The sequence below is a fragment of the Paralichthys olivaceus genome, chromosome 14 (genome assembly GCF_024713975.1).
Source record: "Paralichthys olivaceus isolate ysfri-2021 chromosome 14, ASM2471397v2, whole genome shotgun sequence".
NCBI classification, from domain to species: domain Eukaryota; kingdom Metazoa; phylum Chordata; class Actinopteri; order Pleuronectiformes; family Paralichthyidae; genus Paralichthys; species Paralichthys olivaceus.
The window spans coordinates 20,949,679-20,974,048 of record NC_091106.1 but is presented as its reverse complement, the minus strand read 5'-3'; the positions used below and the strand labels follow the sequence as shown (position 1 = coordinate 20,974,048).

At 43.0% G+C, this 24,370-nt stretch overlaps 1 protein-coding gene across 9 annotated transcripts in view; it reads right to left on the bottom strand.

Annotated features, from left to right (window-relative positions):
* Positions 1-276: 276 nt before the first annotated feature.
* Positions 277-24,370, bottom strand: part of kcnq5a (potassium voltage-gated channel, KQT-like subfamily, member 5a) — a 74,127-nt gene continuing 50,033 nt past the window's right edge. The window contains exons 2-17 of one of the 9 annotated variants that reach the window (XM_069538746.1): positions 23,984-24,074; positions 22,848-22,974; positions 22,191-22,366; positions 21,893-22,018; positions 20,798-20,908; positions 20,521-20,616; positions 18,177-18,265; positions 16,833-16,859; positions 14,183-14,236; positions 12,122-12,366; positions 10,911-11,019; positions 7,949-8,080; positions 7,607-7,723; positions 6,358-6,453; positions 5,258-5,384; positions 277-5,024 (exon numbers count right to left, since the gene is read on the bottom strand). In XM_069538746.1, the coding sequence (XP_069394847.1) occupies positions 3,939-5,024; positions 5,258-5,384; positions 6,358-6,453; positions 7,607-7,723; positions 7,949-8,080; positions 10,911-11,019; positions 12,122-12,366; positions 14,183-14,236; positions 16,833-16,859; positions 18,177-18,265; positions 20,521-20,616; positions 20,798-20,908; positions 21,893-22,018; positions 22,191-22,366; positions 22,848-22,974; positions 23,984-24,074 (2,809 nt within the window). In that variant the 3' untranslated portion in view covers positions 277-3,938. Of the gene's footprint in view, positions 5,025-5,257; positions 5,385-6,357; positions 6,454-7,606; positions 7,724-7,948; positions 8,081-10,910; positions 11,020-12,121; positions 12,367-14,182; positions 14,237-16,832; positions 16,860-17,746; positions 17,842-18,176; positions 18,266-20,520; positions 20,617-20,797; positions 20,909-21,892; positions 22,019-22,190; positions 22,367-22,847; positions 22,975-23,983; positions 24,075-24,370 lie in introns of all 9 variants that reach the window. The other 8 variants (XM_069538745.1, XM_069538748.1, XM_069538749.1 and 5 more) reach the window with 8 other exon arrangements.

Genomic DNA, 24,370 nt, shown 5'->3' with positions numbered 1-24,370 from the left:
ATTCATTCTGCGTCTCTTGTCCCTCGACGTACTCGAACACGGTTGCCTCAGTCCCGGCTGTCTCACACACACTTACGACAGAAACGTCTAATGAAATGGAGGATTTCTTGACCACGGTCATCCCGAGCCATTCGAGGACACCCCGAGCCTGTGCCAGTGGTTCGAGTGTTTTGGAACAGTCGAGGCGAGGAGCACTTCTTAACAGCATCTCTGCCCCTAAAGTGTGTGAGCTGCTACTGGAGTGTTAGTAATAAAAGACATAAAACCCCCAAACACTTTAGTTAATATGTACTTTATTAATGAATAATAAAATCATTTTTGCATTTCTCATCCAGAGAACATAATGTGCACTTTAATAAATTAATTTCAAAGAAATAATAATGTTAACATTGTCAAGCTTTAAGGCCAGTTGTGTAATAAATTACTGTAGAGAAATGGTATTATTACCCATCAAAGCCGTATAAAGACAGCGGCTAAAGCTACAAGACTTAAGTGAACTGGAGGCCCATCCCATCATATCTATTCCAAAATTACTCAAAACTGCCATGTGTCACATTATCAGGCTCCTCAAACTCACCACAAACATGATAATTTATCTCGTCACATCAGAGACTCCTGCATGGGCTGCGGACCGCTTCAAATTCCATTCATGTCATATGTTAGAAGATAATACTTGTTATATTCTACTACAAAATGTTAATTTTCTAAGCAATGCACTGACTTGAGGAAGGTAAGTGAGACATAAAGATGAATAAAGGCCGTCATCAACACGCTGAAACACGTTTTTAAGACTGCTGTGACTGCGTACCCCTTAAGACGTTACACCGTGCAAAAACAAATCAAAATGGCCAACAGAAAATAAGATGGGTACCCTGTGTTTGTGCATAATATTAATTCACGAGCAGCAAACATAACTGCAAACAGGAGAGCAATCTAAAGAAGATGAAGTGTAGTGTTAGGATGGTGTCAGTTTGCAGAATGCTTGAAGAAAACAATTCAATTTCAATCTGTATATGGAAAAAAATGCACAAAGATATAAAGAAATAATCCCTTGTAATCGATTGATGTGATGATGAGGAATTAAAAGATTTAAATTTCGACCGATACATTCAGATTTGAGGGGTCGAGATATAAAAGGACACATTTTAATCTCAGTTCCAGGTCAGATTCTTGTGCGTCCACTTTGTCTCCTGCCAAATATTACGCCAGCACATTTCTCTGTATAGAAGCATCCTCTCACTCCTATTTTATTATGTGACTATATGATATTTTGATGTTGTTAGCAGCAGAATGGACACGTGGATAATACACAACATGTGCACTAGATCAACAGCACTACATGTACAGTGTATTATCATCATGGTGAAATGGAATCTGTCCATTGGAACCACACACACACACACAAGATGGACGACATGACGGCTTCCCAAAAGTGAGGTCAAAGCATCTTGATCGCCCCCTGCTGGTTGGCTAAAGTATAGTTCATGCACCCAGCCTCCTCCATGTTAGTTGATGTTAAAGAAAAATCTAAATAAATGTCACAAAGTTGGTTCCTGTCATTCTGTCATACTTGAGACTTCAGGAAGGTAGCACGATGCTATAATAACTCTAGCAAAGTCTCTCCATTAGGTTTCAAGTTTGACTTTTGAATGTCTAACTTTTTTGCCTCGATTATTTTTTTATATTTCAAAATATGAGAAACTTTTGAGACAAATTAGAAAACTAAAATGTGGCTGAAGTGAGAATCACACTTTTGTCTCCAACACTGTAGACGAGCAATCTTTTCCTCTGCATTCACTTTTCTGAAAGGTTTTAATTGCTTATTTGATGCTATAAAAACTGGGTAAATTGTCGTGATGGACAGCTGAGACTGACTTGTGATTGGTTGAGAACGTGTATTATGAGTACTTCCCTCTCACTGCTCTGTCCCTTGATCACTGCTTTACAGACAATGACTACAAACGACGTCTTCGCTGCAGGATGCTCGTGTTTGTAACCAGGATGTTTTGTCCTTGTTTCTGGGTCGTGAAAGGGAAGTGTAGACGCATCGTCCATCTTAATATAAAGTCTATAAGCCACAATATTTTTGGACTGGGGGAGGAATTAAAGTCAGCCTCTAATCACTATTAATGCACATGGTGCAACCAGCACCCGGTAAAAAGACAGGGTTTGTCAAAATATATATATATATATTTTTTTAAAACCTTGTGCATCATATCATTTTATAATAAGTGGGTTATCTATAAAACTGACAGTACTGGTTTTTAACTACCATCAAATTAGTTCAGATTAGAATATTATAATGTTCACTTAGGCAAACTTTGTTTCTGTTAAAGGTTTGGAGGAAACTTCCACATGCATGAGGGCGTCCAAGCGACACCAGCGCGTGAGTGAGTGAGTGCTCTTGATTTAAGTATTGCAGCAGCTTAGACATGCAGCATCTCATGCTTGGCTGAGATAACCCTACAGCAATCCAGGATTCAGACCATTAACTAACGGACCAGGCTACTGTCCAAACCAAGTGGGACACAGTCCAACATCTGAGCGACTGCTGATCGGCCATTTTCCCCAGTTGGATTGCAGCATCCAAATTCACAGATGACCCGCTGAGAGACGACACACACAGCGACCTCATCAACAATGATTCATGTTTGTGTGGCTGCAGAGGATGAACAGAATGAGATGCTTGTGGTCCGAACATATGCTCCGACCTTCAACTCTTCATAATTCAGCTATTCCCATCACGTCACACCAGGCGCCACATCTCGTCAACGTAACTCATCTGTCATTCCTTAGTGTTTGGAAACAGTCCATGCAGTGATATGTATGAAAGCCTAAGTTAAAGAGGACATTTGTTTTACGTTGCCAAAGACGGACATTGAATAAGGAGCGACTTTCCTTTTCTTCCAAGAAAGTCTCAGAGTACAAGCACTTGTATGAAAAAATAAGTCACTAGTCAGTCTTTGTCAGGTTGGCTCTTCTGAGAGGACTCAGTGGTTGTGGTAGGTGGTTGTGTGTGTGTGTGTGTGTGTGTGTGTGTGTGTGTGTGTGTGTGTGTGTGTGTGTGTGTGTGTGTGTGTGTGTGTGTGTGTGTGTGTGTGTGTGTGTACTGTTTTCAAGAAAGAAGTGGTCGACATGATTTGCAGAAGCTATTTCATGTTTAAATAACATCCCACTTTTGTGGCTCGCAAACACTGACTATATATAGAATTGGACGACATGACAAGCCCCAAAAACTGAACTCAGATTATTAGATACACTCCATGTTAGTGGACGGGACATGGACCAATAGAAATGAATTGTCCGCATTCAAATTTGTTATTACCAAAGATGGTTTCTGTCATTTAAGGTCATGATTTACGTCTGAGACTCCACACTGCTGCACAGACTCTGGCTCCAAATGATTCGATCTGTATCTACACTTAATTTCTTGAATGTCAGGTCAAACTTAAATAAGATCTTTTTTGTATAAGATTTTGAATATGAAAAATATTTTTTTTTTAATCTTTTTCGTATGTAGTTGATTTTCCATATCTTTAGATAAAGAGCAAATCTATTTCTTGAATAGAAAAGTCACGAGCATTTGTGAACCGTTTGTGTATTTTGTCCTACATGAGTTTGTCCACTTGCATTCATATTCTACACATACTTTTATTAGACTATTATTGTTTCCTCTTTGTTAATGTTACTGTTAGAACCCCATAAATATATATAATACGGTTTATAACCTGATAGAATGTGTATGAAAGTGGACATGATCATGTTGGACAAAATATAAAAACAATGTCCACACGTAATTAATCTCACAATCATGTGCATACAGTGTCAGTGTGTGTGTGTGTGTGTCAGTGTGTGTGTGTCTGTGTGTGTGTGTGTGTGTGTGTGTGTGTGTGTGTGTGTGTGTGTGTGTGTGTGTGTGTGTGTGTGTGTGTGTGTGGTTATGCCAGCTGTATGTGTGGAGACTGACTGAGAAAATCTGAATTTCCCTTGGGGTGCGGTGCAGCATCGTCCACAGTCTGTAAAAGGTCGGAGGGGCTGCTGTCAGGTCCCTGGGACAGGAAGTTGAAATGTTCTCCTGCAGGCTCCAGCTTGCACTCACTAATGAAGAATTCAGTTCCGTCCCAGTTGCTAAGTTCATCATGGTGGGCATTGCCCCGCTCGCTACCGTTGCTGCTGCTGCTGTTGTTGAGTGCTGAGGAGAGACCAGAGGCACGGCTGCTCAAAGGCTGGCTGAGGTTATGCGCGGAGAGGGATTTCCCCAGACTGCCTTCCCAGTCTGAAGATCTCCCGTCTGGGCTCGACGAGAGCAGCAGCAGGGGGTTCACCTCCAGGCTCATGTGCCTCCTCCACACCCCCTCAGATTTCAAGCCAGGCTTCTCCCTCAGCTGCACCCTCCCCCGGGCAGAGCCGGCCTCACTGTCCTCCTCCTGGTCAGCATCCACGTCGGATCCCACCACAACAGACGGGCCCAGGCTCTCTTTGTCTGCCGTCACTTCATCTGACACATCATCTGGGACAGAGTCAGCGGAACATCGCAGGTGAGAGGGGTGAGCCATGGGGGGCAGCTGGAGGGTGAAGCCTCCAGTTGAGGGAGGTGGGGGCGGCAGGTCGGGGAAGTGTGCTCTTTTGGAGCTGCCATTGGGTGTGACCAAGGTTGGGTATGGGCTATCAGGTGGCAGCAGTGGTGACGGAGAGAGTGAGGCCGTGGAGGGGGGGTAAGATGGAGGTGCTGAGTCCGGGGGTGCGTCATCATCGGCGGGTGCCAGTATGAGCCGCAGGCCTCTGGGGTTGCCGCTATGGGAACGGCGTATGCCCCCATTGTTATCTCCTCCGCCTCGAACGGGGTCGACTCCCTGCGGGGAGGGGAGGTCCCTGCCGATGATGGAGTTCTGGTAGTCCAAGTTGTGGTGCCGGTTCAGCTCGAACAGGGGCAGGGAGGAGAGGGTGAGGGCAGAGGAACCTTTCTGCAGAACTTGGCGGTAGACGTCCAGCAACGAATCCAACTTTGATTCGATGGAAGTCACCTGGGAGAGAAAGTAGAGAGTGACATGGTGAGAGAGAGAGAGAGAGAAGCTTTAAAGCAACACGATGGGTAACAGCGCCCCCTGCAGACACACAAGGTGAGGAATTCTGCTCGGCGCCATGTCTGAGCGATTAACTGGGTCTAACTAATATTATAAGGTAATAAAACCTCAGCAAGCAAACACATTTTTACAGCTGACTTCTCCTTCTCTGATTATTTACATTCTGAACTCACCTGTCTCTCCACCTTGCAGACACGTCCCAGCATGCTCATGCCCTCCATAGAGTCCCCATCCGGGTTCAGTTTATCCCTCATCTTCTTATCCACAGGAATCTGGCCTTTTCCCAGGATCTGATCCACCCTGATACACACACACACGTGTTTATATATTAGAAAATAATGATGTTGTAATATAAGTAGGCACCCGAGCGTCACTTCAGGTCATCCCAAGTCAGGCAATACACCTAAAGCAACAGCAGGATGAGGGTTAGTAAAACACATCACACACGGCTCAACTGTATCAGTGCAGCTACATCAAAACATGTCAGTTCTCCACATAACAAAGAAAAACAAGGTTTCAGTTCAGATTTCACACAATATGTAGTTTGCGTTGGTTTCATGGGCTCTTGAAACTGAAAATATCACATGCATCACTTATTTCACGTTCAATTTCAGCAAGGTTTTAAAAAAAAACAAGTGAAATGAAAAGAGTATTGATCAGATCAGTTTCTTTGCTCTTCGACATTTAAATAGTGTGTGAATTAGTGAAGTTAATCATTGAACAGCTCAACATGCAATATACCGAATGGAATATTTAGTTTTCTCCGCTTAAAAACCACAAATATTAATTACGAATCCACAAATACACAAAGAAATTAGCAACATTCACAAGCAATAATCTTCCCCCTTCATGGAACAACACATCAGAGGCTGAGTGTGTTTAGGTTTGTGTGCACGTTTTCAGCTGTATACAAATCATTGCTCTAAATTTAAATGTTTGTAAAACAGGATTAATAAAACGCTGTACCAGGTGGGTGGAGTTTAACACGGTACAATAATCATATTTTGGGTAAACTGTAGTAACTTGTGATGCACTTTACTGAGCCGCTCACTTTGTAAAATCTTTTTTCTGTGATTGTTTAAAACTTCTTGTTCTAACTGAATTTTCCAGTGCAAACTCCAACCATCTGGTGGGCTACTGTAAGAAAGTTAATCCAGATGTTTTGCATCTCGGTGAGTCTGTTTGGGAGAAACGTTTCACAGACAGTTTTGGGAACGTCGAGGGAACCGGTAGGTCTGTGAGTTAAAGTCAAATGAAGTGAAAGAACAGTAACCCTGAGGCAGGGAGCTTCTTCCTGTTGTTGTAATAATAATGCAGGACGGGAGCCGACACGTTCCTGGGTCGACCAGAGCCCACTGCACTGGTCGGTCTGAAGACAGGAGAGATACCGGGTCAGATACATCTCTAACACACAAACACACGCACGCACGCACGCGCGCACACGCACACGCACACGCACACGCACACACACACACACACACACACACACACACACACACACACACACACTGAGGTTTGAAGCAATGTTGCATAAATGAACATAGGAACAAAAAGGATGCAGGTTAAAATGCTGCTGAATGTTTTAAAGTATCATCAGTATTGATGATGGCCAATTTCTTTCTTTATTTAATCTGTAGTTGATTCATATTAAGCATTAAATTTGCAATTTTTCCAATGTTGTTGTGATATTATCAAAATCTATTTTCTATTGGGTTATATAGCAGATGCACATTGCTGATCTCAGGTCTGTGTGTATCTACAACCTTCAAACACACTCAGGCTCATAAAACAAGCACAGTGGTTCTCCCCAGGACTTCTACTGTCCAGAAAGTCCCCTACAACTTTTACAGTTCATCCAGCTTCACACAACACAACAAGTAAAAAACTCTCATTTGGTTTTTTATAAGTGAAACTATAACTATATTGTTTGGCCCCTACTGAAATATTAGTCAAATCCTCAAATCGGGATTAGCAAATATTTATCCTTCATTTAAAAAAAAAAAACTTTTATACTGTAATTCAATATGATTAAGTAAAAAAAGGGGTAATTAAAATGTTCCCCTCGTTGTTAAACTGAAATAAAAAAAGTGAATTAGATGCATCGATACTGTCAGATAATCTGAAGATTTTACTTTTTCTTGCAGGATTTAGTTCATCATCCAGTGTTTGAGCTCCCTGAGGAGCTCTACAGAGTTGAAGCTTGTCCATTAAACTACAGTCAGACCTGGGTCACATGGCACTTTATGTGTGTTGCATGAATCCCAAGCAGGGGGGTGCATGAAAGTGAACATTTGGCTGCTTCCTCCTTTTTCAAGAGTTGTGCCTGATAAGCTTTTTCAGAAAAGTGTGTGTGAAACAGTCGACACAGCAGCTTGATTTTTGGCACAATGTTTAAAATGTTGTTGTAATTAATAAATGTACCCTTATTATTTACAATAAGTTAACCGTTTGCCGTCTGACCCAGATGTGACAGTCTTCTAAGGTTAGTAGTCGGCAGGCAGGAGACGGGGCGCAGGTCTAACCCCGGCGCAGTCTGTTTCCTCCGCGCTTGGCTGTAATATAAATGCAGGGAAGGAGCAGAAAAGGTCTTGGCGCGGCTGCTGAAGGGCCTCGCAGGGGGACCCACTACTTTGTCAAGTCTGGGAGAGAGAAGGGACACACATGTACACAAAGGCTTCTGCACAGACACACACTCTAAAGGTCAGAGAGAGAGCTGGAGGTCAGATGAACATGGAAAATCCACAACTGGAACACGTAAAAACTTTTATATAGAACAACAGAATATGTAGAAAATCATGTTTTTTAACTCAAGAGGACAGATTAGCTCTTCAAAATGTTGTATGTGTGTGTGTGTGTGTCCTGACCTGGTCTGAAGGCTCTTGATGCGACAGAGCATGTCCAAGTGTCCCGCAGAGTACTGCTCGATGACGTCCTTCACGTCGTAGGGACGCAACGTCTCCTTAAACTTCTTCTTTGCAACGTGAAACTTCATGATCCTACACACAGACAGACACACACACACACATTCTAAAAGTCTGTAACTCCTACAACTAACCACTAGATGGCAGCAGGAACTATGAGAAACCCACAGACTGATCTTTGTGACTTCTCACTTGTTGATCTTTTTGTGCAGAATAATTAAAACAATATTATTAAAATCTCAGATACCTTGAGAAGTGTCTAATGGGAAACCGAGGCTCCTCGGTTCTCTTGTCCAATCCATAACAATCAAAGTGAAAGACTCTGGAAACCTGAGTGTAATCCTCTGTGTCCCTGTGTTTGATGAGCAGACCCACTGCTGTGTGAATAATATTGATGCAGGTAAGCGGATCTAAGCCCTCGGTTCGCTCTGACTCCCCGGTGGCTGCTGCGTGTCTCCAGTTGCCGGTGTCTCTCATTGTCTGAGTGGAAACAACAGTGACAGTCGACCCTCTGTAATAACAGTGCAGACTGGGGAGGGGGTGTCCAAAACTCAACCCGACACCCTGGGAAAGCCCTCGGTCGCGGCTGCCCATCGTGGAGGCCTGCTGGGTGGGCAGGCCGGCCCGAGTTAGGTGGTGGAGGTTCATGTGTGTGTGTGTGTGTGTGTGTGTGTGTGTGAGAGAATGTGAGTCCTACAGCGAACAGAGGAGCTGGTGATGGAGCAGTTCAGCCTGTAGATGTCAGGTCACTAATAAATCAAAGCAGGATAAAGTACCTACATGTCCAATCATTCAAACAGTGAAGAATTGACTGAATGTTTTTTGTTTCCAGAGTTTAATATATGAGGGGACACTGAGGGGACACTGAAGACGAGTGTGTGCACTGGTTTCCAAGCAGATTCCAATGGAAATCAATATAAATATATGTCCACCTGGTGAACTGAGTCAGAGAGGTTGCTGAAGATAATTGAAAGTGATAAATGCAGGAACATACGTTCAAAATGTCCACATGAGACGTCTTATTTATAGAAATGATTTTTGAAGAAGATACGCTCACACTCAGAGACGCATGAATTACATGATCGTCTAGTTCTTATAGTAGAAATATGTCGCACAGCCAATGGCTCCGGATCAGGAAGACAGATCCCAAATTGGCCCCAAGACGTTGGGGACACACACCCTCAGATCAGCCTGTGGTGGCCCTGCTTTAGAAAACACCTGTTGATGCTAACACACAGCTGAAGATATGTCCCTTACATCTGCTAACATCTACTGGTGGTTGGTATCTTAACAAGTGCAGAACAACTTTTCTGTCAACAAACATAGTTAAAGTTTGATCCACATCTGCACCAGAAGTTCTCTCTTGGCTCATGTCCAACGTTAAAAAAACCTGACCTCCTTCACAGAGGTGATGAAATGAGCAATGGACAAAAATGGAGACGTGCGTGACGGGAGTGAGTAACACAGGAGGAAACATGTTAGTCGAGTTGTTCACAGACAGAAACTGATGATAGAAATGAAAGTTCAGTCAGGCAGAACAGAAATGCGAAACCTTTTGAATTTACCTTGAACTTTCAAACCACATTTTTTAAGGAAACTACACCAGTGACGTCAGGTTTATATGGTTGAAACTCATCGTCCTTTATTATCCAAATACATTATACTCTGCCTTAAACTTAAATCTTCTTTATGATGCAAAAAAGAAGATAGATCACTCATAAAAATTATTCTGCTTTGAACTGGGCAGACTTGTCTTTATGTTTAAGATCATCCTTAGCAAATTATTAGTTGTTTGTCTTTTTTCTTATTTTCATCCCGTCTCCTTATTAAATTGAAAAGGTTGAATTTAGAGTTTATAAAACCAGCAAAGCAGCATCTGAATTCTTGTTACAGCAAATACTTGAACCAGCGGTAAATGTTTTTAGCGGAACCTGTAATTTATTTATTGGACTCACAGTGAGAGGTGGAAAAAGGAGATTTTTTTTTTCTCTTGACAATGAAAAATATGAAGAGGGTGAGAAGAAGCGGTGAAGTGAAAGAAACAGTCGGCGCCAGTTGGACAAACATTCGCTCGCAGGGTGCCGGTGCCAGTGTTAGACAGCAGAGTCTGCTGACACACACACACACGCACACGCACACGCACGGTGGAAGGATGCGGTACGTAAAGTAGCAGAGACGTCTCACACAAGCAGAGCTATAACACGAAAGTAAAAGCCACACGAAATAGAGTGCATCAGATTTGAATCAGCCACTGACCTGTCTGTGTTTTCACATATGACAGATGAGTAACTCTGCTGGTTTTATTGTCAGCATCTATTGTGGTTGTGGCTTCTGAATTGATATTTTCGGTTAATGCACCTGTGCGAGTCGTCTCGGCCACTGTAGGCATGAGTCACAGAAGAACCAATGAAGCACAGACCTGGATCAGACTGATGGTATTTTCATATTGTTCGTGAATTATTATGGCCAGAATACTACATTCGATCAATAGACACAGACTTGGAAATATGGACAATCAACCAATCAACCAATCGACCAATCAACCAATCAGAAACTTCAATCTACGATCAACAACCTGCCAATCAGGAAAGGAGGCCACACTGTGACGTCACCGATTGACTGGTAATTCAATGAGCCGCCACCGTGGCTTCAGAATCAATGGACACAGGTAAGAAACGAAAGGTCCTGAGCGAAGAGTTTAAATGATGTGAAGAATCAATAAGACGCCCAGTGTTCGTTCAGCGGAGCCACAAAATAGATAAACGACAGAACGACTTCAGTGGCATCACTGATGGGAAATATCATTTTTTTTGAAGCCCTCGTTAAATAAGAATAAAATGATCTGTCTTTTCCTTGGTGGGCACAGAGGCTTGAAATATGAAGTGTGGAATGGGCAGGAGCTCACCTGACAGCTCTGATGACAGCCTTGAGCGGAGCCGACAGATCCTCCACCGTAACATCGCAGTGGCAGCCCCTCTCGTCGAAGGAATCCTCCGTGGTCATGCCTGCGTCCACTGAAAGAGACGGAGCCGTCATTTCATCAATAAACGCAGGCCCCCGTGCAAAATACTTTCCAGTCTGAAAAATTCATAAAACACTTTCTGCATAGCGGCGTCTCGACAGGAGCCTCCAAGAATGTTTCAAACTGAGGCTATTTTGGCTTTTAAGAGGTGAGAATTTATGCCCCACTTGGACAGGGGATCTTTGGGAAGGGGCAGAATTTTGCCAGCTCAGCGATATGAGGCGAGAGAAAAGGACAGACACAGTATATCCGTAATGCTGCCAATAATTATGAGAGTGGGAGACAGAGAGAGCGAGTGGGGGAGAAATGGAAAGAGAGTAAATAATGATATAGCGCAGATGAGAGGTTATAAAACCTGCTCAAACCAACGATAGCAGGGAATAAGAGGAGAAACAGAGGTGCTATTAAAGCAGTCAGCAATTTCTTCTGCTTCTGTCGAGAAGGGGTTTCTGGGAAATTTGAGGAGAAACACTGGTGCATTACGATTAATTAATGATCCTTACAATGCGCAGGAATGTTTGAATTTATTCTAAACTACATGAAGGCTTCTTGAAAAGAAAAAACAAACTACACATCTAGAATACAAGAGATAATATATGGATATTTGAAATAATGAGAAATACAGAAAGGAAACAAATATTCACAGTTTTTAATTCTGACCATTCTCTTACTAATATATTATTCTTTCAGAGAATAAATACCTTTATAAATATATTATAAAAATAAAATCAATAACCAAATGAACACAATTCACGTTTTTATATTTGGTGTGTTTCAGATTAAGTGTGTACCTGCCCAAGGACTGCAGATGGAAATGAGCTGATTTCAAAATCTGTTTCAAAAAAGTTTTTGTGCATTGTCCTTGTTTAATAAATAATCCAACTTCACATTTCCTGCAAATAATCAAATACTTTAGTTCTAATTAGTTGAAAAAAAAAGGGACAAAGTTCTGTTGCATTAGTTATTTGTGTTGAGTTTCTGAGCGGCTATAGACTTTAGGAGAAACGGAGAACGACACTGTATGAAATAACCTACTGATCTGAAACGTGAGTCATTTACAGAACGAGGGACATTAAGTACAGAGTCCCACTCACCATCTGGGACCGCGGTGCGAGTCTGGCTCTTCAGCCTCAGCGACGGCCTGAAGCGGGTCCGGTCGTTGAAGCTCCAGCTCTTCTGCACTTTAGCCGGACTCCCTCCCATCAGCTCGGCGCCGCCACCCACCACCTCGTTGCCAGGGGAACAGCGTGGGCGGTCGTTGATGGAGGCCTGTCTGCTCTTCATGCTCTGTCCACGAGGACTCGCCATCCGGACCCGCTCCTTAAAACTCAACTTCTGACTGCAGGAGGGAGAAGAGGAGGAGGAGGAGAAGGAGGAAAGAGGGAGAGGACAACATTCACAGGAGCAAAGAGAAAGGTTTGGGATGAGGGAGACAGAGCGATGGTCCAGAGAAGGATAGAAAAAGTGAGGGGAGGATGAGGTTGAAGGAGAAAGTGTGTGAAAGAGGTCGGGGTTGATGGAGAGACACAAGAGAGAAAGAAAAAAGCTGTCAACACGTATTTCCCCTCAGACAGTGAGCAGAGTTCAGAGCGCAGACACAGAGCGGCGTTCTGTTCTTTTCCTTCAGACCAAACATCATCCAACTGACATGCCCCCAAACTCCAGAACAAAGCCAGACCGCCCTCCAACACCATCCTGACCCCAGCAGCTCGGAACTCAGGACCAATTACACTCATCTGCTCACTTTGCTGTTCAGACACGATTAAGATTTTAAAGATTCTTGATATTTTCCATCATTAGACTCTTTTTATCTTTCAGCGGTTACACAACCTCTGTAATTACACTGCAGAGCAATGAACATACATCTACATTGGTCTTAATTTTTATACTATTACTATAAAAACCAAACTTATTTTATCCGTTTTCCTCTTTCAGTTTATTTTATTTTGTATAAAAAACACACTATCCACATGATGTTTAGATCTTTAACCTCCCAGGTGATATGGTAACTTCTAAATCAATGAAGCTCGCTGCTGTAAACAATTTGCTGCTATACGGCATATAGACCAGCATGCAATGCAGCAGACTGACGTGAGAGTGATGCAGGGGTCCATGCTACGATTTCACACTTTGCTCCAGAATCTCTGGATCGCCCGACATTCAGCGTTTTAATTAGTTTAATCTGTTTCCCTGACTTACTCACACGTAGTGCTGCACATTTTCACCAAGTTTTAAAAGCAGAACTAAAAATCTGTACTCAGCAATAAAGTGGAAGAAACTTCTTGCCCTCGTACACTTTCTAAACACAATGGAGGGAGCTGCACACTATAGATCTCTTCACAATACCAATACTTATCTATTTCCATTGTTTCCATCTTTAATGGCAGAGGAGGAGAGCAGCAGTGATGCAGGGAGCATGCAGCAAACTGAGACAAAGCTGTAATACCTGCCTCTGGGAACCGGAATAAACACTACGTTCATTGTTGGGGGTTCATTTAAGGTGAACTGGGTCCAGACACATGATTTGTTTTTATGATTTAATTTGACTTCCATTTCTTTTTATTAAATTGTCACAGAACAATTTCAAATGAACCAACTTCTGGTCCCAGGAAGGTTTAAATGAAATCAAAGAGAAGGAGTGAGACAAAAGATCATCATGTGGCTGGACGGTAGTTTTTAGATAAAACTAAGAGGAAAACACGGATTAAGAAAAAATAAATAAAGGGGAATTTAGACCTTTTATTTTCTATTTTGCTACTTTAAAACTCAAAGAAAAATAATATAAAACTTCTAAATGTTAGACAATGAAACGATTCATTTTTTGACGACAGGGGCTTAACGTGCATTTACCGAATGTTGCAAATGTTCACATAAATTTAACATCTGGTGCATTTTCCCTTTCTCTTAAAAAGCTCATGCTTTACTTGTCGTTAAAACCACATCAAATATCCATTTTGGCGAAATTCCCCTTTAATTTGTTAAAGTCTCGCTGGCGTTGGACGGGCAGCAGGCAGCAGAGCTGGTCTCAGACAAACCCTTCAGTTGAGGAGCGACGTAAAGTTTGGTGTCTTTGTTCTCCTCCATGCTATTAGTCAGACATTCTCACAGGTTATTGGGCTCAGGGCAGAGAGGATGCTGGGTAGTACTGCAGGTACCTCCTATATTTCCGAGTGTACCTTCTGAAGAGCCGCCCATTACTTAGGCCCTTACTAGAAGCGAAGGAGGGAGAGACGGATGGAGGAGAGTGGAGAGATAGAGGAGGAAGGAGATAAAAAGAGGAGTGGATGTGAATTCATAACACTCGTCAAAGTAAAAGCATCAGTCTGAAAGTGTGTTCAGCCCAGACTCTGATTTCCCAACTCTTTTTGACTTTGCTCGGTTGTTTTGCTCCTCAGTCATGCAGGAAACTCCCAAATCACCCGAATAATCTTTTCAACACGCGGATAATTCTGTGACAGGTGGTGAGCAAATTCTTAAACTGTGGCCGAGTGCCTGTCTGTGAGTCTGCAGCGTTCAAAGAAGCGTTCAGTATCGAGCTGAGGTAGTCGTGTTAAGAAACTGAAGATATGGCTGATTTCTGTGGAGAGAGATTAGACTCAAAATTGGTCACAAATGTGTGAAAAAGAACATTTGCAAATCCACACACAGATAAACAGCAATGTGTGCACATGCGGACACATTTTACCAATGGCAAATAAATGAAATGAATAAGTTATTTAATGAAAGTTTAAAACATTTGCCATAAATGAATATATATATGGTTTAAATAAGCACGACAGCCGGTCCAGGCCGAAGACGATGAGCCACTGAGACGTTCTCTTGCAGACAAACAACTGCGGCTTTCATGTAAAACACATTTGTGACCATACTGAGTGTATTTTCTCTGCAGTGTTTACAGTTCATAGCTGATTGTGCCTGGTTTAGTGTGAATTTAGTGTGAGGCAATTTTACAAAACACAGATACAGTCAGTGAAGCGTGAGTCGGCCTCAAGCTGGTTTGATTTTCCCATAAGGCAGCAGGGTAACTCAAGGCGGTACAGGAAAAAAAAACAGACATCTACGAGTGAACCTTTATTAAAATGTAGATTTCTGCTCATATTGATAATCAATATTCAGCGCTCACTTCTCTACACACTACACCTGCCTGCTCACATGTTGCGTCTCCCTCCCTACATCCATCGCACTCAGGCTCAGTGTGGAGCCCGCTGTGGCACTCTGTGGTGTGCCTGATGTTTACGACCACTGGTGTTTACAAGTCTGTTTAAAAAACAAAAACCACCGGCCCCCTTCGCCGCGGCACCTACCGCCAGCACGCAGCCGACAGTCTGTAAAACCACTAATGACACAGCGCTCTGTGTTCTCTTGGTGGAGAAGGAAAATCCTGGAGAGAAATGGTGTCATAAAACATGTGCATAATTATGATTTCACAAGTGCAAATTGGACTTAAGTTTTTTAAACTGAGAGCCTAAATAAACAGGAGGACTTCTGGGGGATGGATGTAGTTGTGGAAACAACGAAACCTAATTAAATGCTGCTTTGTTTAAGGATGAGAAGCTCGTTTGCTCGTGTTTGAGTCAACGAGAGAATAAAAGTCTTTTTTTTATATATCTGTGTGTGTGGCTGCGTCGGGTTTAGACGTCTAAGAAGCTGCTGGCTCGACATAAGGCCCCCAAATGTTGCCAAAGAAGCGCTGCAGTAAAAACTATACTGGTGTAATTAAAGTCACAAATCTCTCTGTCTGTCGTCTTCCCCCTCTCCGAAACCCCCCCTCCCGTCTTTCAACTTTGCTCTGTCTCTCCTCGACTTGTGTTTGATGAGTTATATAAATACCATCCCAATGGAAAAAGTGCGTCATGGTACAGACATGGTACAGAAACCTGTCTTTGAAAGGCGTGTGTGCTTGTACACACACACACACACACACACAGAAAATACAGAGGAGCTCATCACCCTGTTCCTGCTTGAGTCAAGTGCAAAGAGATAAAACGGTCGTGGAAGGAGGAGGAGAAGCCTCAACAGAGATGGAGACGTGAGAAAAAGTTGGAAAGGTGAAGTGGGAGAATAATATAAAAATGAAGAAATCTTAAAAAGGCAGAAAATTCGACAAGATGATTTGAAAGTAGCTCTAGAAAAGTTTGATCTCTTTAATTCCAGTGTTCCTCAAATAATAAATATGCTGACTGCACACCTCTGGTTTTCCTTATATCAGAACACATTCATCTTGAACAGCCCGACCGATTTATCTTTTCTTTTTTTTTTTTAATCAGTCGATATGAGAATTTCATGTTTCAATTGTCGTTTATCTTTGAATATATGAAAACTTTTATTTCACAGAATAAACAGTGCAGAGAAGATGTGCTTTCATGTTTAAACTTTACGAAATAATATAATATTTTCTAAATTCAAGTTATTTGGGTTGTATTTGTATTTATAATTACATCTAATAGGGTTTAAGATTATACAGAATTTATATATGTGTAATATTGGCGTACATTCGGATTCTCCTTTTATTTTTAAGCATTTCTTCCACTGACTTTGAATCTGCTAAATCAATCAATCAGTAAACAAAGCACTGATCAATAACAACCAACCGTGTGGAGACAATCCTCAATGATCATTTACTATTAGCAGGTAAACGTCAATAAATTCACTATCCAGTCAGTGAAGCTTCATTCAAATAATAAATGGATGATAACAGAAAAACCTGCATCAGCAGATTTCACAGTTTCAAAGATGTTGTGACAGAACTTTCCCTTTTACTGCGTCTCATGTTGAGTGTGTTGAATGAGCTGAGTCATTACAAACCTGTACGTGGTCTCGCCCTGCTCTTTCCTTCAAGGGTTAGTGGGATAGAGAGGAGGAGACAAAGGGAGAGAAATGAGTATCCAGCAGGTTCATACAGATTTATACAGACATTTCCACTAATGGACATGGGAGGCGTCAAAGCCAACGGAAGCAAAGAGAAAGAGTCAACGAGGTCACGGATTTACAAGCACATGCAAGCTATGGCCGCGCACAGGGAAGCTAAGTGTTAGCGGAGCGACAGGCATGGCAATCGGGAGAGTAAGGATCTAAATATGTTGTGTATAGTACGTGTGTGTGTGTGTGTGAGGTTTGAACATATGTGGTTTTAATTTAACTTATTTTTGCTTTAATCACATTTAATGAGGTCGAAGTCAGTCAAAACCTGAACTAACACCTTTCATATCTGTGCCACGTGAGAGTGATAGAGTGTTTATAATTCTTTTTATTTATTTTTTATGATGAAAACCTCAGACTGTAAATAATGAGGTCGATATGTTGATTAGCCTGCGCCTGCACATATTCCTGTTTGTAAGAAACCTTTATAAACTTTTTTAAAGTCATTGACAGACTTTAAAAACTCCTAATGTACGTCACCCACCAACTGCTGATGTTGCATTGTGTAAATCTAAAGGTGTAAATATCTGCCTGGGTGTGAAAAAGGTGTTTGAGGCCATGCTTAGGAAACATCCTGCACTGGGACAAGAAGGTTAATAAAGGATTACTTGAAGAAGAAGAAGAAGAAGAAGAGTCACAATGCTGCATAACACGGAGTTACACGATGGGGAAATGGAAGAGGGGTTGAAGCTACGCCGATGAAGACGAGCAGACACCAGCTGAAGATGAGCGATGAGGAGGAGAAGGAGGAGGGCTGAGCAGCAGCGGCCATGTTTGTAAGTCTGTAAGTTGTTACCTACTTGGCGGGGCTGCAGGTATGCAACGCCTTCAAATGAGGCTTCCAGGTAGCAATGGAAACCGAGTTCTCATCAGCAGCATAACTACGCCAGACACACTACATGCAGAGTCGACAGAATAAATCAAATGATGATATTAAAACAATTAACGGGGTGGGGCGAGGGGGGTTTGGGGGGGTGGGGGAAGTGAGGGAGGAAAAAAACAAAGAAGAAAATGGGTGAGGGAGGAAGATATGAGTTGAAATGAGAGAAGGAAAGTGAGGAGGGGGGGGAAAGGAAAAAGCTGATTAGTTTCTTTGGGGGAAGTGTTGATGCATTGTGATTGGGGGAGGGGGGGGGGGGTGGTTGGAGGGAGGTGGGGTCGGTGATGGGAGTGCTTGTGGAGGTGGAGGTGGAGGTGGAGGTGGTGGTGGTGGTGGTGGGGGATACATGCCTGAGGGGGGGGAGGGCGCTTTGGTAGTGGTGCCAGGTGGCTCTGAGGAAGGGACGAGCGCCGTCGGTGGAGTACAGACGCCAAGCCGCCTGGGTGGGGGAGGGAGCAGAGACGGACAGAACACGTTCACATGTACACGAACACACATGCGGGACACACACAGGGGCAATGGTACAGACATGGTGAGGAACATGAGATTCATGTGAACACGTAACATACACAGCATGTTGTAGGGTTTGTAACCAGCTGGCAGCCATGTTGGAGGTCGTCAGTACAGACCTGAAGGTTGGACTGTAGCTGTGTCTCATTTCGTGTGACGGAGGGTTAGATTAAGAAAACTGGAAGTGCACAGTTAGTATCTGCGATTAGTCGTGTGTTTGTTTGTCTTAACGGATGAGGTGAGTGATCTAGTCGAGAATATTTGAGATTTTTCAAGATGTACTAGAAAGTAAACGATGTAAACACGTGGTTCCGCTGAATAAAGATCTGTATATTTATATGCACTCATCAGGTTGTTTTCTTTACACCTTAAAACCATTATTTACTTGGACCGAACCTCCACGATGGTGCCGGGTGTGGTTACAACATTTGTGACATGACTGGAAAGTTTTTATATCGACACTTTACACGGTCAGGGCGGGACATTAACACCAGACACCTGCCAAACGCTGCTCCATCCCCGACTTTTAAAGCCACTTGGAGATTCTGGGCTAAAACCACAGCGGGTGGACAAAACAGTTATTGCAGCAGGTTGACCAGCAGCTCAGGCGTGAGGACGGTGGTAACGTCCCGTCCTGCGTACAGACGGAGAAACAACACGGCGACGCACAGTGATTTAAAGCAGGGAGAACTGCTGAGTGTGAGATGGGGGAGTGAGGTGAACAGTAATGTCATCCACGTATTCAACACGTCAGAGCTGCGTCCAGGTTTCCTGTGGAGGAAAATGTTAAGAGATCGGCAGATAACAGTGACCAGGGGCTTGATGCAAAGCAAATAAAACAGGGATTACTTGCTCCTTAATTTTGGGTTATTCTGGATCAACCGGGCTCTGATTCTTCTTTTATAAGAAACTGATAAGAAAGGAGGAATTCAGTTTTACTTTTACTGAGCTCGGTTCAGGCTTTAAACCATATCTTATAAAACTTCTTATTTGGAAGTGAAGGAAGAGTAAATGCATCCTCTCTGATAAACACGAAAAGTTATACCTAATGTTTTTACACAGTGCAGTTGTGGTTCAATTCCGAATTCCAAACCTGAATTCCGTCAGGTGAAGAAGTAGCTGCAACAAAAAGCTTCACTATGAAGAAGGTGCCGCCAGACACATTAGAGAATCTGTGGCGAGCTCCGTCAGTGATTAACAATATAACACAGCGTGTTATTAGACAGACAGGGACACTTATGGTTTCCATTATTTACGCCCTGCGGTGGCTTTTCCACTGGTGCACTTCAAGTGATGTATTTACGTGATTAAACGTAGTTCTCTGCCTCACAAGTTGACAGGAATCGTCTAATGGCTCCATTACACAACTGACACGATGGATTTATTATGATATACGTGACATGTTCAGTCTAGACATTCCTTCATTGGGACACGGATGTAATATTCTACTTCACAGTTTACACTTTCAGGATTATTTTCACTTCCAAATATGCAGTTTTGAAAACGTTGAGGGTTTTGCCTTGAATTTCTTTGAGTTGCTTGTGTTGCTCTCTTCAGGTTTAATAAAAGTCAAACCGCTGCTACACACGATGGTCTGACACGAAGTTAAGATCTGTCCTTTCATAAATTATAGATTATCTGAAATCACTTGGCCTCGGATTGTACGAATTTGGATTTTTCTTTGGGACGTGAAGTGGACAGATCACACACTCAGATACAAAGACTCACACACATGTTCTGAGACACACACATGTGAACACAAGAGACACACACATGCACAATAGCACACTTGCTGCTCTTGACAGGGAATGATCGCCATGGAAACGGCTCATAAATCCCAGCAGTGTGTTTTTGCTGTTGGAACTTAAGAGACGACAGCGGTCCTCTCACACACACACACACACACACACACACACACACACACGCACAATTAGCTACACACCCGACAGTGCGGAGAAGGGAAAAACACTGAATACTAGTGTTTTACTGTATTCAGTGTTGAATACTACTCATATTCAGAACACTTGATAGGAGGAGATGATAAAAACACACTCATCAGAGGGTAAAGAGTGTAAACACACACACACACACACACACACACACACACTGGTCCTCAGCTGCTGCTGTGAAAGATAAAACCATCGGTGAAGGTGAAGTGTGTTTGGTTGCTGTGTGTGTGTGTACCTGGATAAGGCTGGCTGCTGGGTTCCTCCTCTTTTCAAAGTGCTTCTGTCGATGCTGCTCCTGCACCTTCAGGGCAAAACCCGACCCAAGGATGCCCTGAACACACACACACACACACACACACACACACACACACGTCAAACATTGTCAGAATAGCCGTTTGGGATTCAACGTCGCTCTAGCATGCAGACTGGAGGAGCCGGGGATCGAACAGCGGACTCTCGGGTTAGCGGACCACCCACTCTATCTCCTGAACCAGTGTGTGTGTTTGACTCACAGCTGGCAGAGCGAAGAAGGAGATTCCCAGCAGAGCAAAACCGGCTGATAACAGCCGTCCCGTCCACGTCTGCGGGGTCTTGTCACCGTAGCCGATGGTCGTGAGGGTGATCTGAAAGGTCAGAGGTCAACACTCAGGCAAACAGTACTCTCTCTCTTCTGCTCCCGTAAGACACTTGCTGGTTTACTGTAAAAACACAAACTTAAAATAAACTGGCTCTAATTCATACACAGCTTCAGCGTCTTGAATTTCCTGCAGCTGTCATGTGACTGTTCATTCAGAGGCTGGACTGTAATTTCTAAATCTCAGGGCGCATCGGTGACTCTTAGTTTTTCCCTTTGTCAGCTGTTGCAGTGTCTCATACACCTTGAGAAGTTTTTTTGAGTCAGTGGAAACTTTAGTTTTTTTTAACAGAGATTACATAACAGCTTTTACTGTCCACCAGAGAGGTGGATGCTCCGAGGCCACCGGGCATGGGTACACAGCCTCACATGTCAGCGGGAGAAAATTGAATTTATTGATTGAGCCATTTCTTGGTGTGTGTGTGTGTGTGTGTGTGTGTGTGTGTGTGTGTGTGTGTGTGTGTGTGTGTGTGTGTGTGTGTGTGTGTGTGTGTTTTCCTGGTGTAATGGTTTCTAAATGCAGGAGGTAACGGAGCAGTACAGTCAGCAAAGTGAGACTCTAAAGGCCCCTCTGTGTCGGGTCTTGTATCTCAGGTATAATTAAGGTCAGAGGCTGCAAATGAAAATATATCACCGGTGTCAGTTTTGCTGTTTTCGTTAATTTAGTCTGGGATTAAAAGAAGCTACGTTTTTTTTAAAAACTCTGCTGTTTAAAGTGATAACAGTCATTTTCGAGGGTGACCAGCAACACAAAGCTTTTTTAGATTCATTAAAAAACTCACATAATGTAAAAACACAACACTGTCTGAATAAGAACAACGATAAAACTGTCATTTATTCATTCATGAGAAAAGTTTTTGTTCAAATGAAATCAAAATCAAAATTTTATACCAAGACTGTAATGAAAATGCGTTCAGCAGACAATGAATGTTTGTTTCGTATGTTGTGTGCCGTGTGATGAGCGCGTGCTCACCGTGCCCCACCACAGAGCGTCAGCGTAGGTGGCAAACTCCTTGTTAAATTCTTTCTCCACCAGATAAACCAGGAAGGAGGAGAAGATCAGCACCAGAAACCCAATATACCAGGCAGTCACCAGCTCCTGCAACAAACGTGCATGTAACGTTAACTCCTCTCTTTCTTTTTTAATAACCAATGTTGAATCTCATCCTTTCTGTTACTGTAATATCACTCAGCATAAAGAACTCTTGATGTCTCTCAACAACAAACGTTCAGAGGGGGCAGACACGGAGCAGACGTCACCGAGCTCCTACCTTACTGTGCGCGTACACTACAGATCCCAGCAGCTTCCAGGTCCCTCCCCTGCGGTCCATGCGCACCATGCGCAGGATCTGAAGGAAACGAAGGCTACGCAGCGCAGAGGTGGCAAAGATGTTACCCTGGCTACCGGCTGAAACCACGGCAACGGAAGCGATGAGTACGATGATGTCTGGGGAGCAAAAGAGTGAAAATCAAAGGTCAAGGATTGTACAATATTACGATCTGACGCACCCGCTTTCCAAATCCATCCGCCCGTTGATCTGTCCCCTTTAAAACAACTATTGATCCACTGCAAGTTGTTTGTTTCATTTTCTTTCTCCATTAGTTTCCCTCTGCCGTTATGTCAACAACCCTTAAACACTCCCCTGCTTCTCCTCGTAGATTTCCCAGCAGACTGTCGTCCTCTCTGACACGAGAAGGACAGAGAGCCAGGATCCTCTCCATGTGTTCTCGTGCTCTTTTCACAAACAACCTCAGGATGATGATTTTAAATTAAATGATTCTCTTATATGTATCACAACCTGACATGAAGTACATGTTTTTACCAATGTAACATAATGTGCTGTATCCTTGAATGTCAATATGAATTTAAAGTAATTAATATACACGCACACACACACAAACACAAACACACACACACAAACACCTACCTATGACACAGAATGGTTTCCTGGCGAACCGGAGGCGTCCCTGCCAGCCTCGGTAGCGGCAGCAGCAGCCAGCACTCCATATCCTAATGATGTACTCCAGACCAAACACTACAATCATCACAAACTCCTGCAGGGCGCGCACACACACACACACGCAAAAAACATACTTTAGATGCAATTCTGCACAGGCACAAGACGACAAAGGGTCAGAGATTGAGATTAGTTTGTTGCCCTCACTGTGGCTTTCATAACCACTTTAAAAGGTCAACACAAGATAAATAAGAGGAAGAAATGCATTAGTTGTTCCACCGATTCTTTAAATCGATGTTTCTTAGTGTAAATAAAGGCTAAATATCCTGACAGGAGAAGCTCAGGTGTGAGTAACACCACGATCAGTGGCTGTGTTCCATCAGGTGTGGCAGCAGCAGCTCCTTCAGTGGAAGTGCTTCGCTGCTCTGACGTCTGCAGGGAGGAAGACGCATCACGAAAAAATGATTTCTTAACAAGTTCTATTTGTCACGACTAAAGCACAACGCTAGAAAATAGCAGAACTCTCCTTTAAAGGTGAAGTGTTCCCAAGAAAACCTCGCACAGTAATTTAAATGAGTGTGTGTAAAATGGCTCAAAGTTTGTTCTGTGGATTCACAGCAGCAACTCAGACAGAAAAATAAATTGCTGTTAAATTTTTAAAATGCAGTTTCTCGCAGCTGTGAGCACGATAAAGAAATCACCCCCCCCCCCCCCTTTACTTTCTACACTTTACTGGGCAGGAGACAGAACGTGCTTCAAAAGTCAAAAACACAAGAAAAAAGTATCTGAGATGAAAACACGGTGTCTCTACAACACCTGAGCTCCTTCCACCCATGATTCATTTGTGCTGTTAGGTTTTTTTTTCCTACTCCTGCTCTGACTGTTGATGCTAAATCACAACGGAGACACAACCTGTTTACTCGAATGGATTTGTAACAACGTGATGATGATGTTAAGCAGCAGGGGACCGATCGTTACAGTTGGTTATAGAGAAAACACAATAATAATTATATGAACGTAGTGAGACTTATGTGGGTCAAACACAGTGTTTCTGTGTGTGTGTGTGTGTGTGTGTGTGTGTGTGTGTGTGTGTGTGTGTGTCCTACCAGGATGAGAAGACAGTGTGAGGAGAATTCCTGGTGAGCAGGGATGGTGGAAAACACAGAGAGAACCAGACATCCAAACACCAGAATAAACCTGTGGAGATAAAAGACACACACACACACACACACACACACACACACACACACACACACACACACACACACACACACAGAATATCAGAATGAATTGTCCACACACCAGACGGATGGACTGAGGGCAAACACACTCTCCTACGATGGGGTTGTGTGTGTGTGATATAGTTATTAACTCTAAAGCTGAAGGATGAAGATTCATTCATTTAAATCTTCTAAACTTTCTTCTGCAGAAACCTTTGGATAATTGATGTGATGTTTCTGAACGTCACACATGAAGGCCTCAACCCTCGGATT